At 33.7% G+C, this 15,854-nt stretch overlaps 2 protein-coding genes and 1 non-coding gene across 3 annotated transcripts; 1 reads left to right on the forward strand and 2 right to left on the reverse strand.

The window, feature by feature from the left end:
- Positions 1-3,865: 3,865 nt before the first annotated feature.
- Positions 3,866-8,647, reverse strand: LOC133791149 (autophagy-related protein 23). The gene is made up of 15 exons (XM_062229066.1): positions 8,473-8,647; positions 8,252-8,339; positions 8,132-8,178; positions 7,852-7,941; positions 7,687-7,740; positions 7,248-7,325; positions 7,089-7,157; positions 6,860-7,015; positions 6,655-6,781; positions 6,157-6,194; positions 5,804-5,893; positions 5,583-5,687; positions 5,339-5,485; positions 4,203-4,312; positions 3,866-4,120 (listed from the first exon to the last, which is right to left on the reverse strand). The coding sequence occupies exons 1-15, from the start codon at positions 8,506-8,508 to the stop codon at positions 4,045-4,047; spliced, it is 1,311 nt and encodes a 436-aa protein (XP_062085050.1). The 5' UTR covers positions 8,509-8,647; the 3' UTR covers positions 3,866-4,044.
- Positions 8,648-9,461: 814 nt separating this feature from the next.
- On the forward strand, positions 9,462-9,535 carry TRNAV-CAC (transfer RNA valine (anticodon CAC)). Its single transcript has one exon. It is a non-coding gene; the product is annotated as a tRNA-Val (tRNA).
- A 91-nt stretch (positions 9,536-9,626) lies between these two features.
- LOC133791148 (pentatricopeptide repeat-containing protein CRR2, chloroplastic) lies at positions 9,627-11,884 on the reverse strand. Its single transcript, XM_062229065.1, has one exon. It carries the CDS (start codon positions 11,746-11,748, stop codon positions 9,772-9,774), a length of 1,977 nt encoding a protein of 658 aa, XP_062085049.1. The 5' UTR covers positions 11,749-11,884; the 3' UTR covers positions 9,627-9,771.
- Positions 11,885-15,854: the final 3,970 nt, after the last annotated feature.

A 15,854-nucleotide genomic window follows, 5' to 3' on the forward strand; every position in this document is an offset into this window, starting at 1 on the left:
ATAATAATTTATTCTTCCAACTCTCAATTCTGTTCTCTAAACAATTTGAAGCAATTACCACTATTTTCTCCCTCCTTCAAGTCTCCATCTTTCATATTCTTCATCCATCTAATACTATATTTGGTACGACGGATGAAGAATAAGGAAGATTGAAAGTTGAGGAATAATGCATAATAAAGAGAATTGAGTATTAGAAAGATAAATGACTACTTATTTAAGAAATTCTTATATTATCCTTATAATAGTTTTTTAATAATATTTGAAGATGGTATATTTGTAATTTAAAAAAAAATGAAGATGGAAAGTAGAAGATTTTAAATGGGAGATTTGAGAGGATTTGTTATCCTCTCATCTTCTTTCTCTCCTTCAATTCCTCTTGCCAAACAAGAGAATTCATCATCTCTTCCCATCTCTCTCCCTCTTGTACTCTCCATCCACTCACCTTTCCCTCCTACCAAACATACTAGTGTTAAGGTAGAGAGTTCAGTAGCATAATGACTTGATTCTTCTTTTCCAAGCCTATGACAATCTTGTTGAATTCATTTGAGTTTTGATCTAAGGTCGTGGTAGAATCATCTTTGAACCCAAAAAGCTAGCTTCTCCTTTAAATAGATCTTGATGGACAAAGAACTTGTCATGTACAATAATTCCAATTTCGGCCACACTTTCACTGTTGCATCCTTCTAATTTACTTGTCTCAGCACATTACCCTACCCCAAGGTAAAGGATAATGGTGAAATATGCGATCTCTTGCATTTCCTCCATTTCTTCTTGAGTCATCTTCTCTAGTAGCTTGCTTGGATCCTCCAATGCTTTTGCCACACGTTGTTGAATGAGCAACGCTCTTATCTTCTTCCTCCACAAATTGAAATTACAGGCACCATCAAATTTGTCCAATAGAAACTTTGTTGCATCCATCTATCAAGAAATGATATTCTTTAACCTTTCTTGATCACAAAACCTTCTCCAACGAATTCAAGTACAATCAACTGTAACCTGGCTTTGATATCACTATTGTAAATCCTCTTTAATAACATCAAACTCAACAAGATCAAGATCAAACAATGGAGTAAAGATTCAAAGCAGAACATAAAACACAAATGCACCAAGAACACACAATGGTTTATACTGGTTCAGACAATGTGACCTACATTCAATCCACTTAGAGCTTTCCCAAAAACTCTTTTACACTATGAAGATGACTATAGAACTACAAACTCTGAAATAGAGATAGAAAGAATCTCTCAAACTCTCTTGTATAAACCCAAATTTGTATTTGAACGCATAATTCAAATTTGAAAGAATTAAACTTCAACAAATTTCGACACATTTTTTTATCACACATAGACAAATCTAATTCAAATACAATACTTTTTTCATTTTTTATTACACTGCACTAAATATCACAGTAAAGTAAATTCTTTCACAAAAATAAAATATTATCTTTTTATAATCATTATTTTATTAATTAAATCCTAACAATTGTTATATAAAAATATTGCATTATTATTGCAAAAATTATAATGCTCAAACTCTGCTCTTTTACTACTCCTTGGCTTCACAATTAAAATGTTGATCTCTTTACACACTATCTCTTTCTTAGATTTATATAGAACAAGACCAATGTAAGGCACAAATTGTTAATGTTTGTTTTGGACTCTAACGTGTTTGATAAAATTATGATGTTGTTTTGTCTGAGATGTCTTTTGTTTTATCACCGTGTTTTCTCTCTAGTTTTGAACATGTTGGTTAAAAAGAATATAACAACTTTCTGTTTAGTTCTGATAGATTATGCTAGATTTCAGATCTTAGTCTTAGCCTTATTGTTGCAAGTACAAGAGAAAAAGTTGAAGAAGAAGCTGAGTAAATCTAGCTAGGGTTTTGAAGATCAAAGAAGAAGCAAAAGTTTGGATCAGACATCAATTGAAGGAATTTTAGTCACTTCTTTGAAGGGAGTTCAAAGAGAGAATTCTGTCGAAGCTTGTTGTTTTAGATTTGTTATTTCACTGTTATTTACTAGTTCTTGATTTTGTTGTACAATCTGAATAGTTACATTACGAAAGATTATTGTACAAGTATTCTTAACAATTTCTTGTATGTTTTCAGATCTATGATAATCTTTCTTGAGTTAAGAAATTGAAGTTTCTTTGTTTTGATACTTACGCTTATAGTGATTAAGTTTCTTTCATTAACCGCTAGAAAAGAAAGAGATAAACATGTGTGTGGTATGTTGAACAAGAACACCTGAAGATGAAGTAGAAAATAATGCAAAAAGCATCCTTTTCTTAATCCAATAGAGCAAATCTAATAAAAGCATGGGGCCAAAATAATCTATCAAACACTGATGAATCTCATAAACTCTTAGAAATTTCAACAAGCCATACCAATCACCACACACCAAACCAAAATCATGGATGCTATTAGCCTTTATTATACACCAAACGATCTATTCAAATTCAGTCATCCACCCCTTCGAATTCAATTGAGCAACCTTCATAGAATCAAACGCATGATGGCTATTATTTATAGAATAACCAAATACGAAAAAGGAATCACCACTTTCAATGACATCAACCGCCGCCGCCTCCTCCTTCACCGCCACCAACATGAGAACTACCACCATCTCCACCACCACCATGAGTACTGCCACTGTTGTTGGCCTCCATGGCAGACACGGTGGCTGCGGTAGTCACCATAACAGCAGCCATACCAGCAGCATCATTGCTTGTGGTGGCTCCATCATAGTTGCCTTCAGTTTTGCTGCCGGGGCCTACTTGATCAAGCTCTCTTTTCTTGCTTCGTTTATGAGATTTGGAAGACTCTTTCTTCTCTTCTTTCTGTTTTCGGCCTGGGATGCAAAAACAAATGGTTTTGTTCGTCATTTTGCTGATGAGAGTACTTTCTCAGCAGAGAAGAGCACACTTATTTATTTATCCTTTTTCTTATACTCTTATTATAAAGAGAGAGACTTCATTTATTATCATGATTACTTAGTTAATGAGCGTAATAATTTTAACAAACAAAAGAATATATGCCCAAGTGTCAAAGTAAAAACGGTTTAAAGCTGTTATTATCTTTTGAATGATGCCAACCACAAAACGTCAAATGTCGATGATGTGTTTTTTTTTATCTAAAACAGCTAATATTTATTTGGCCTTTGGCAAACTATACGAAAGATAAGGCCACGGTATTATTCAAAAATCTTTGAAAACGCTTCCCAATAAGCCAAAAGATTCCTTGAAAAAGGAGACAAGGTTCTCATGTTTAGAGAATAGAATTATGAGGCAGTAATCACGGGATGAATCTATTGATGAATAACAGATAGTACATAGGCTAAGCAGGTGCACATGTGTTAATCACGAAGATCAAGCTGTTGGCCAGTTATAACATGCTATCTTCTGCTTTAAAATGATGTTTTGGTTAATAATTATGCTGATTAAATATTTGAAGAGGTTGTAACTTGTACGAAAGAGTGTTATTAAACTGCACACTATTGATAGCACGAGTCTCAGATGTAGTCGAATGCATTAAAGAAAAAAATAGTGAACGACACTAATGATACTTCCAAGTGGTTCCTACTGCTTATTAATATTGTAATATTAATGTACAATCACTTTGGTGTATTATTTGTTGGTTAAGAGAAACCCAAATCTCCAATCAGGTGAAGGAGAATGAGGAATTTCAGAAGAACACAAATATATGCAGATAAATACAACCAGGTTATCAGGTACTTATAGAACAAAACACTTGCAATTAAAAAGACAACTTCTTTAATGTGCCTCTTAATTTTTTATTTGAGCTCGTGGAAGAAAAAAATAGTTGTAATAATGTATAGAACCTTTGTAGTACTATAAATAAAATAGAATTTGTATCAAAATTTTATCAGTGATTCATTCTATAAAAGCTTTTTAAGTCAACAATTTAACACTTGTTCTTGTACAAATTAAGAAAAAAAAATGAAAACCTATATGTGTGACCCAGATCCACATGAATTTCATACAATATTGAATATTGATTGTGTAAAACCACTTTTGGTCACTAATCTCATCTCACAGTCACAGAACCATCCTGCTTCATCTTTATTAAATTGCTTTCTATGTTCCGAAGTACCGGTTGATACCTGGAAGAAATTAGACGAAAATATTGTTACATCATAGCAGATGGGCATTGACCAGTGGAGAGAAATAGAGAAAGAGACTTACAGGCGAGCAAGACTATTATATGCTTGAGTGGCTTGCTGTAGTCGGGCTGAGAGCTGCAATACATCTGCAGATAAGGTCTCTGCTCGGCTCTGTTCTTTTGCAACTTGACTCTGTTGAGGGCAAACCACAAACCAGACCAGCATTGTTATTGAAGGTTGAAACACAGTAAAATATAGGGTAATAACGAAGAGCTTGTATTATATATGTATATATATATATATATCTCTTTTATATAAAAAATGGGCAGGTAAGGGAAATTCTTGTTTTAACGGTTTATTATTTTTTTTCGTTAACTTTAAAGGAATATTCTTATATTAAACTAAATATTTTTATATTTAACGGTAGATTCTTAAATAAAATTAAATAAATTAAAATATGATATTTTTGAAATATTTTACAATGATAATTATTTAAAAGTAATAAAATTATATATTTTATAACTTAAATAAAATTTAATTAAACTTAAACTTAATATTATATTAAATATATAATATATAATGTCACTGCTAAATTAAAAAACTAGAACAAACATAAAGTTAAAAAAATTTAATTAATTAAAATAAGATATTTTTTAAAATATTTTATGATAATTTAAATAATAAAATCATATTTATTTAAAAATAAGAAATGCATACATATCATTTTTTTATCTTATAAATTTGTGTGGTAGTTTATTTTTAAGTGATTGGATTTATTTTTCTTCATCAAATTCACCAAAGGACATTATGAGATACATTAGAAACTAAAAATAGTTGATGCATGTATACTACTGCCTACACTATGACTTTGTCTATTCTTATTTTATTTCTATTATTAATTTTTTTTATATATTATTGTATTTTATATATATGTCATGTAGCTATATAAATATATATATCAACGTTATCGTATATGTAGAGATTATTGATATAAATATTTATATATACTATAAGATTATAATTTATTTTATTATAAATATATATTATAAACAGTGAACCAATTTTTATTAAAATTATAGACAATGCTTACAACTTTAAAACTAAACAAGCGTGCAAATGATGCAAGTTCTTTCTACATAATATATATATATACTTTAGTTTCTAGACAATGTGGACTTGTGCCTATGTTGCCATTACAGGAGTAAGGGAAGAACAAACCTTGAGAGAGATAATTTCAGCCGTATATGCGGGAGAACCAGCCTCATTTACACCAGCATGTGGTTCCACAAAACCCTTTGCCTGCTTGATTCTCAACTCATCAAGAATTCCACGGAGCTCTTCATTTTGCCTGAGACAATCCTTCACCTGCGAGATAACAAACAGAAGAGAAGAAAATTTTAATCACAGAGAGAGACAGCATGGCACAACCAAATATCATCAAACAGCAACCACTAACAAGTACCTGATTCTCCCATTGATTTGATGTGCCCAGAGCTTCCTGATAGGAACTCAGAAGGCTAGAATTTTCCTCAAAAAGGCTTTCAATCTCTGAAGATTGAGAATCAATCTGCCACCATAATTTAAAATTTATAAATATATAAAGCAAATTTGCTGTCAAAAGGCATTAGAAAAACATAAATCCTATTGTATCTCTTAGAAATAAACAGATTTTGTGACCAAGACCTCCACTAGAAGTTTTTGTCTACTACTCTCCAATTTTTCAATTACAACAGCCATGTCATGCAATTGCTTCTCAAGTTTCTCCTTTTCCTCCTGCAAAAAGAAACATGGACAAAAAGCAGAAGAATTAAAATCTATTCTCTCAGTTAATGATAACCGAGTAAATCAGGTACCTTGAAAATAAATTTTAGCAGAACAAACACTTCAAAAAGAGAATAGAGCTAATCAACACAAAAGTAATACTTTTTAGTGACCTGTTTCTCTAACTGACATGAAATTGCAAAATGATAGAAGTAGATATCATATACAAGATACACACCCCCAAAACATGATAATCGACTAACACATACACTTACCAATGAAAATACTTTGTCAGATACTTTCTCCGAATTTTCTGCAAAAGAAACAAATGTGTAAATGACTGAACAAGGTATAACAATTTTATAAATCAAGATTACATGTGAAATCCTAGTGTGGAAGATCTTGTGCAAGTTTGTCCCACGAATATAGAATTCAAGAAAAATAAGCAATGGAGCTTTTAAAGAATCAGACTTCCTTGAAATCATGAAATGAATGACTACTAGATCATGCCAAAGTGGAAATAAAAAGATAAAATACGTTTAAAAAATAATTCCAAGCTGTATGTTTTAAACATGAATGAACATTAGTCTTAGATATATATACATTTGCATAAAATCCCAGGCATATCTAAGACAATCACTTAGCAAAAATTCAAGACGTTTATCTCTGATTATTTAACATTCCCTTGGAAAAAGGTGCACAAAATATGATACAAGTTTTTCAATCCTTTCCTCTAGAAAAAAGAAGACTGATGAGCAAAATTTAACAGATACCTGATGCTGTTCTAGACATAGCGGCAAGTTTTTCTTCCAATTCTTTCTTTTCCAGCATGAGCGTAGAAGTTTGGGTTTGCACCTCTGCTAATTGTTGTCGCTCTTGCTGCCTTAAAAGTGACTCTTGCTAGAAATTCAATAGCAGTAGAAATAAGAAAGCATTCTAACCGTGAAATAAGAAAAGGTCAATGAATGCACTCTTTACCTGTAACTCTGACTTCAAGGTCGATAATTCCTTTTCTAAGGCTTGCATTTGATCCAGTGGATTTACAATCGAGTTTACTCCACTAAGCAAACCACTCATTGATTGTTGCTGTATCAAATTCAGTTCTGCTCTCAGGGCTGCTGCATCTTCCTCAGCCTATTCAGCAAAGGAACTGTTGAGAAAACATAATCAACAAGCATCAACAATCAAAGCAAGAATTATAGCATACTCGATATTGTTCCTCTTCTGCTTCCTTCAGTCGTTTCTTGAGAGTGCGAAGTTGGGCTGAAAAGTCCTCCTACACTAATAGATCAGTATTTACAGATAACACAAAAGAAAACACAATGGATGATAAATTACATAAAGAAATGGTGTAGATTATGCATACCCGTGCAACAACAGCTGCATCTTTTTCCATAGCAACACTCTTCAGAGCTTTTCTCAAAGAAGGTACAGTGTTTTGCTCCTGTAATTTACTTCAAAAATTAATTAATTTATCATAAAACAAACGAAGTGGAAACTGAAAGAAAAAATAATTAAGAACCCCTTGCAATTATTTTTAGATATTTACTAATCATATCCGGATTATATCCTAAGTAAGGGATTAAGCATCTCATTTTAAAACTACTAATGCAGGCAGCAAGCCATGGCCCCTTAGCTCATGCCTAAACAGTTTCTGCCAAAATTTATTAAGGAAAAACATGTTAAGATTAGTTTAGTTCTGCTATGAACGTGTGAAACTCTAACAGAATTGACTGATTATCTCCTAGCTCCCTCAAAATAACATATAAAAGACAACAATTAAAGTCATTTCTAATTTCTCTTACAAGATCATTCAAACGCTTTTGAAGTGTGTCATTGTCAGCCTCGGTTATCTGGAGCTGAAATTTAAGGATGAATGAAACAATCAGATACAGTTGATCACCACCCAAAAGCTTCCATAACCTCAAACATTACAAGAAATAAACATATGCAGCTAATAATAGCGCTACCGTTGAAAACAATTTCTTGTTCTGTTCTTCCAATTCTGTGTTCCTTTTCTCTAGGTCTCTTATCTGAGCCACTAAGCCACCAACATCTGCCTGCACAATTATTAAAAAATGACTAAGTTTAACGAAAACAATTTCCTAACTTATCCATTCAAATTAAAGTAAAGAATTTCAGCCCAAGGCAATCGAATAAATGTTGAAGACAAATCTTTTCTAGGCATATACCCTCAATTTTCCAACGAACCATACAGAAGCTCTAAAAAAATTAATAATAAACGATTACCTCCGAAATTCTATTTCCACTCGCTGATTTTCTCATAGCTACAACATCTGCACCAACGAAAAAATAAGAATTAATAATTCTTCATCAAATATAAGAAATCATAGATTGAATTGCACGAACCATTTGCATTTGAAACTTTGCTGAGATCTGGTCCCGAAGAAGTTTTGCTTAATCTTTCTGCAGCTCGCTTTTGACGAATTTCTTCTAACTGTAAAAATAAATAATAATAATAATGAGAAGAAGAAGAAGAAACAATACTAATCTTCAACATTGAAGAGATCGTTTTAGGACCAGAAATACAAAAATGCGAACAATTTATAGGAAGAGCACGAAATCTGTACCGTTCTTCGGCCAAGGGAAGCGTGATGTGACTCCATGGCAGACGGATACGAGATGCAGGGGACGGCTTCCTCCTTTCGGTATTCGAGGTCCGAACGGAGAAGACGATCAACGGTTTTTGCAGAGAAGAAGTTTCGGACACAGGTCCGCCCCACATAGAAGAGAGGCACAGACTTTTTAAAATACTTTATTTATATATATATATATATGAATATGATAGTTTTATTTATTTATAGAATTTATTAATTATTTTTATTAAATTTATATTAATATCATGTAAATTTTAAATAAATATTATATTTGAACTAAATAATTTATTTATTTTTTGTTTAAGTTTATGTTTGTTCTAGTTTTTGAATTTGAGAAAGAGAAAAAATTTTATATATTATATATTTAATGTAATATTAAATATTATACCTTAATTTTAAATTTAAGTTTACTGTTAGTTTTTTTAAAAGAAACAATTTGTTATTAATTGACAGTAGATTATATTATATATTTAATATGATATTATTTTAATAAATGAATTTAAGTTTAATTAAATTTTATTTAAGTTATAAAATATATGATTTTGTTATTTTTAAATAATTATAATTGTAAAATATCTTAAAAATATTATATTTTAATTAATTTAATTATTTATTATTTTTAAATAATTATTATTGTAAAATATCTCAAAAATATTATTTTTTATTTGTTTAATTATTTATTATTTTTAAATAATTATCATTATAAAATATCTCAAATTATCATATTTTATTTTTTTTAATTATTTTTTTTATTTTATTTTATAAACTACCATAAAATATAAAAATATTATGTTAAATATAAGAATGTTCCATTAAACTTAACATTAAAAAATAAAAAACTATTAAAACTAAGAATTTGCGTTCTCTGTTATATACAGACCACTTGTTAGGGAGAAGAGATTTATTGAATAATGTTTTAAATAATTATACATTATTGTGAAATCCTGCAAGAAAGATTGCCTGTCTGGGTGGTGTAGTCGGTTATCACGCTAGTCTCACACACTAGAGGTCCCCGGTTCGAACCCGGGCTCAGACAATTCTGTTTTTATTTTTCTTTTTAACTTTGATTATTTTACCATTATCCTTACTATTATGAAATACAAAACTGGTAACGTAAAACATCACAGTAAGAAATGAAAACTTAGATTTCGAATCAACGTGTGAGCCTAACAAAACTTCGTTAAAGTAGTATGCAACATAGAAAGAGAAGTCTGTCTTTTTTTTCCTCAACAAGGAAATAATTACAAGTTTGAACAAGAACTTGGCATGGAACTACCAGTAATCCCCACATGAACAAGCTCCGTCTCGAAAATGGTGGAAACGATTCACGTCTCGAACAACAATCTCTCGGTCTGCAAATTTGGAGATGAATTTTGTAAAAGAATGACAGTCTTCACATAGCCTCAAGTTCTTAGAGATTCGAATTGTTTCCCTGTTATTAGTAGTATTGATTAGTCCAAATGCAACAGCTAATTTTTCACTATGGCCTAATAGAATACGCTCCTTCTCTTCCTCCTCAAGATCATACAGCACGATTTGAGTTTGAGGCACATATCCCATTTCCTTCATCTCTGATGACAAATTCACCAACAACGCATGAACCAGTTCACTCTGCGGGTTAAACTCGTCAATAGACATGAATGAGTAGACTCTTTTGTTAACTTCGACCCAGCAACAACCTGGGACCTTTTGTAGTTTTCTAACTTCTAAAAGCCGCTTTACTATTTTCACTTCATCCCACATACCTGCTTCAGCATAAATATCAGCTAGAAGCACATAATTCCCAGCATTCCTAGGCTCCAACTCAAATAGCCTTTTACATGCTCTCTCTGCTAGTTCAACATTACAATGAATCCTGCAAGAGCCAAGAAGAGCGCCCCAAACTTTTGGCCCCGGCTCTATTCGCATATCCTCTATAACTTTGGCTGCTTCGTCAAGTAGATTGGCTCGGCCAAGAAGATCCACCAGACAAGCATAGTGCTCCATACTAGGATACATCCTGTGTTCCTTAACCATGGAATCAAATACCTTCTTGCCCTCCATGACAAGACCAGCATGACTACATGCCCCCAAAACACTAATGAATGATATATGATTTGGTGATACTCCATGGGAGATCATATCCTTAAAAACTTGAATTGCCTCTTGCCCATGTCCATGGATCCCATAACTTGAGATCAACGAATTCCAGGAAACAACATCCCTCTTATCCATTAAATTGAAAACACGTTGCCCAAGTTCAAGCTTACCACATCTTGCATACATAGACAGAAGTGTGCTCATAACTGGCAAGATAGAATCAAGTCCCCTTCTAAGTATGTATCCATGGATCAATTTCCCTTGCTCAAGAGCAACAAGTGCACCACAAGCTTGCAGAATGCTGACCATTGTCACTGAATTGGGAAACGAATCACCAGTCTCAGCTATCATTTCTCTAAAAAGCTCCAAAGCCTCAAAGGGTCTCTCATTTTTCACATAACAAGCAATCATAGCACTCCAAGTCACAACATTTCTCGTTGGCATTTCACCAAACACATAACTTGCATAAGAAACACACCCAAATCTAGCATACACGTCCACTAAAGTAGTCATAATGTGAACATAATCCTCAAACCCATGACGAAAAATATGAGCATGAATCTCCTTACCTTTATGAAGCAAAGAAACCGAACACTCTGAAGCAACACAAGCTTTCAATACATACGTATAAGTAAACCGATCAGAAGGAGTGCCAGACCAATTCATGTGACGATACAAGTCGAAAACTTCTATTCCATGACCTGCCAAAGTCAGAGCTCTGAAAATTGCATTCCAAACATATATAGTTCTCTTCCTAGTTTTATCAAACACCTTACGCGCAGTATCAATGGAGTCCAACTCTGAGTACATATTAATAAGTTTGGTGGCAAGGAAAGGATCTTGGTCCGACCCATCATCGACGAGGTGGCGATAAACGACGAGCCCATCAGAGAGCGAGTTATGGCGTATGCAGGACAAGATTAAGAGCTCGTAGGTGAGTTGGGTAGGATTGGGCTCGTGAGGGAGGAGTCGAAGGGCTTGTTTAAGGTTGCCCTGTTTACACAGAGACTGAATCAACTTGTTCTTGTCACCAATCTCTTTAGCAGTAGAGACCGAATGCTGTAAGGATAAGGAGCAAACTGGCAATTTTTGACAGTTACGAGCACGGTAGTTGAAGTGGGCGGGGAAGAAGGGTGGTTGGAGAGTTTGGGAGGAGGGGAAAACCCACATCACATGAGATAATTCTTTGTGCCCTCGCGAGGAAAGGCTTTGTATTGTCCCTCAAACTTTTTTTGTTTGGGCCAATTCTATGTAGTATGAACTATGTGGTTTTGCCTGCGCTGGTGGATATCTTTCGATCATATTCTTTTTTCTAGATATCTCAATATGGTTTTAAGACGAGTAAGAGAGCTTCCTTTTTATTTGAAAAAAGGCAAAAATATATAAGAAAAATAAATAAATAATAATAATAATAATAAAAGAATGTGAAAAATTATAATAGTTTTATAATTTGGTTGAATTGCTTTATTCTAAATGTACATGATGGATGATTTAGCAAATATTCATATTGCATGCAATAGATTGAATTTTTTTATTTTATTTTATTATATATAAAATTTTATAGATTGAAAATGCTTCTAGGATAGGTCAAAAATGATCCTCTACCTAAAAAAGAGGAATGTTGAGGAGACTCTTTAGTCTATTTTTTTTTAATTCTCCTTTTAATTTAACGACACATATATCTTTTAAGGTAAGTATATTCTTATAAAACAATTAGTCACAATATTTTAACTTTATTACAATAATGCCAGAAATAAAATATGAAATATGATATATGTAATGCCTTTTTACCAGCTCAATAGAGTATGGTGCTTCTCTGAGTATTTATATGAATTGTCTCTTACAAAGAAAATGTGTGGTCTAGTGCATAACCAACACGTAGTACAAAGTTTTTTACAAAAGGAATATATACAAACGAATATGGCACTAAAATATATATATCGAACATTCTAGACATTCCTCTAACTAATCCAAAACAGGGAAGGACTAACACTTTGATTAATGTTAATCAGGATTATAGCTGATTCTTAACACCACCCCTCAAGCGAAAGGGTGATGAAAACACTCTGAGCTTGCTCACTAGGAACTGAAATCGGGTATGACTGAGACTCTTTGTCAAACAATCTGCAATTTGATCGTGTGACGGCACATAACGTATCTCCAACTTCTTTTGAATAACTTTGTCACGGATAAAATGGACATCAAGTTCTATGTGATTTGTACGAGCATGATACACTGGGTTTGAGGCCAATGCACTTGCTCCCATGTTGTCACACCAAATGACAGGGACTGACTGTAATTTGAACTTCATTTCTTGAAGAAGCTCTTGTATCCAAGTGAGTTCAACAGCTAGATGAGCCAAGGCCCTGTATTCCGACTCCATACTTGATCGAGCAACCAAAGACTGTTTCTTAGAGGACCATGACACAAGTGTATCACCCAAGAAAACACAATAGCCACCTACTGATCTCCTGTCATCCGGATAGCATGCCCAATCGGCATCAGAGAAGCCAGTAAGATTCAGATTATTACTCGGAATGATGTGAAGGCCATGATGCATTGTACCCTTTAGGTATCTTAATATTCTCTTCGTTGAACTCCAATGGACTGTTGTGGGACATTTTAGAAACTGACTGAGCTTGTTTACTGCGAACGAGATGTCTGGCCTGGTATGATTCAAATATTGCAGTGCTCCTATAACACTTCGATACATTGCGAGATTTTCTTATTCCATCATGAGCTGATAATGTCTTTCCCGTTGTCATTGGAGTCGGACATGGTTTTAAGTTGTCCATATTCATTTTCTGTAATAGCTCTTCAACATATCGACCCTGTGATAAATACAAACCAGATTCATCCTTGTATACTTCTATTCCCAAGAAATAATGTAGTGATCCGAGATCTTTTAATGCAAACTCTTTGTTCAGCTTATTAATAAACTCTGCGATCTCATTAGCTTTGTTCCCTGTCACTATAATGTCATCAACGTAAATCAAGACTATAATAACATACTGAGGCGTTTTGAGCATGAAAAGAGAAGTGTCAGCTCTTGAATTTTCAAATTTCCAATCTACTAGTGTTTTCTTCAGCCTCTCATACCAAGATCTCGGTGCTTGTCGAAGCTCGTAAATCGATTTCTTGAGTTTGCAAACATAATCTGTTTGGAAGTATCTTCAAATCCCTGTGGTTGCACCATATACACATCTTCATCCAACAACCCATTCAAGAAGGCGTTGTTTATATCCAATTGTCGTATGTCCCATCCATGACTTACTGCAATAGTGAGCACTACTCTGACCATGGAGGCCTTTATTACTGGGCTAAAGGTTTCTCCAAAGTCCACACCTGGTCTTTGATGAAATCCTTTCACAACCAACCTCGCTTTATACCGTTGAAACGATCCATCTGAATTGTGTTTCACCTTAAAAACCCATTTGCTTCCCACTATATTGTATGAAGATGAGGTAGGTACTAGAGTCCAAGTATTATTTCCTTTTAGTGCGTCAAATTCAACTTTCATGGCCATCTTCCAACCTTCATGCTTCAAGGCTTCTGTAACTGAGTTAGGTTCTTGTATTAATAAATTTGTTGACTGTGTGTTGCTAACAAATAGTTTCGGTTTGAAAATTCCCATTTTAGATCTAGTCACCATGGGATGAGATTTTGGAGGCTCATTTTCCTCATTCTGAATCTCTGGCTCATTTTCTACATTCTGAGTCTCTGTCTCAGTATTGGTCTCTAATATTAGAGTTTCATCCATTCCTGCTTCCTTAGTATCATTAGATTGGTACATGAAGTTACCAGCAATGTCTTCATCATCAAACATCATCTCTGGAATTGCCATCATTGGTGAGCCTGTGGTTGAGTCACTTTCTTGATCAACTATATCAGCACTTGTTTTTGAACTAGAACTAGATGATTTGTTACTGACTATATTTGGTGAGCTAGTCTGCTGTTCTTCAACTTGCATATGCATAGGTAGTGTAAACCAGGCACTTGGCATAGTAATTGTTACTTCTTTCTCTGGCTGATAATTAGTGAGAAATCCTTGTTTAAAAGGAAATTCTTCTTCGTTGAATACCACACTTCTGGATATATATATATACGACCATGAGCACTAAGGCACTTGTATCTTTTATGAACTTCACTGTATCCCAAATTTACACATTTATGTTCTTGGTACTGTCTTAGACATGGGAAGCATGCTGCTCCAAAAATCTTGATGCATTTATAGTCTGGTTGCTTTGAGTTGAGTATTTCATAAGATGATTGTTCCTGTAACACTTGAGTTGGTAGTCGATTTATCAAGAACACTGCTGCCTGAAAAGCATCAGTCTAAAACTTTAATGGCATATGAGCCTATGCCAATAAATTCAGTCCCATCTCTACAATGTGCCAGTGTTTCCGCTTGGCTCTTCCATTCTGTTCAGATGTGTGTGGACATGGATGTTGAAATTCTATCCCATTTTCATGAGCAATATTAGTGAACTTTTGATACTCACCTCCCCAGTCCGATCTTAGTGTTTTAATCTTCTTGTCAAATCGATTTTCAACCAGAGCTTTAAACTAAACAAATGCTTGTAGTGCATCTGACTTGGATTTTAATGGAAATAACCAAGTGTATCTGCTATAGTCATCTATAACATGTATGTAATATCTAAAATTAGTGTGAGAAGTCAAAGGTGCAAGCCCCCATAAGTCAGTGTGGATCAAATCTAATAGACCAGTAGCTCTACTCTTGGAATTTTGAAAAGGCAGAGAATGGGACTTGCCATACTGACAGGCATCACAAAACAAGGGTTTTTCATTCATATCAATCTTTTCATTACATATCTTCATTACACGACTCAACACATGTTGAGAGGGATGACCTAGCTTTCTATGCCATATATCTAATTTTGAACTTCTTGAACTCCCTTTATTTACTTTCTCTTTAGTCGCCAAACCAGTGAAAGAGGAACTTCCAGACTTAGCTTGAGGCACCCGTGTCGTATCCAACTGATAAAGCCCATCCTTAAGCACTCCTTGAAGTACCACCATCCCGGTTGCTAGATCCTTCACACAACAAGAGCCAGAAAAGAACTCCACTGAGACATTATTATCAGCTGTTAATTTAGATACACTAATCAAATTCTTAGTGATTTGGGGCACATGTAGCAAATCATTTAGTAAGAGAGTAGAATTATCAATAGTTTTTAAAACACTAGATCCAACATGTGAAATAGGTAACTGACGTCCATCTCCAATTGTGACTTTATCCTTACCACCATAATCAT

The sequence above is a fragment of the Humulus lupulus genome, chromosome 7 (genome assembly GCF_963169125.1).
Source record: "Humulus lupulus chromosome 7, drHumLupu1.1, whole genome shotgun sequence".
In the NCBI taxonomy this organism is placed as follows: Eukaryota; Viridiplantae; Streptophyta; class Magnoliopsida; order Rosales; family Cannabaceae; genus Humulus; species Humulus lupulus.

Excerpts from the sequence above, each read along its gene's own strand:
- LOC133791149 (XM_062229066.1), bottom strand. The coding sequence starts at position 8,508 with ATGGAGTCACATCACGCTTCCCTTGGCCGAAGAACG. Across the intron at positions 7,016-7,088 it reads CAGAAGAGGAACAATATCGA|GCTGAGGAAGATGCAGCAGC; the intron begins GTATGCTATAAT and ends TTTGCTGAATAG. Across the intron at positions 5,486-5,582 it reads CAAATCAATGGGAGAATCAG|GTGAAGGATTGTCTCAGGCA; the intron begins GTACTTGTTAGT and ends GTTATCTCGCAG.
- LOC133791148 (XM_062229065.1), bottom strand. The coding sequence starts at position 11,748 with ATGTGGGTTTTCCCCTCCTCCCAAACTCTCCAACCACCCTTCTTCCCC.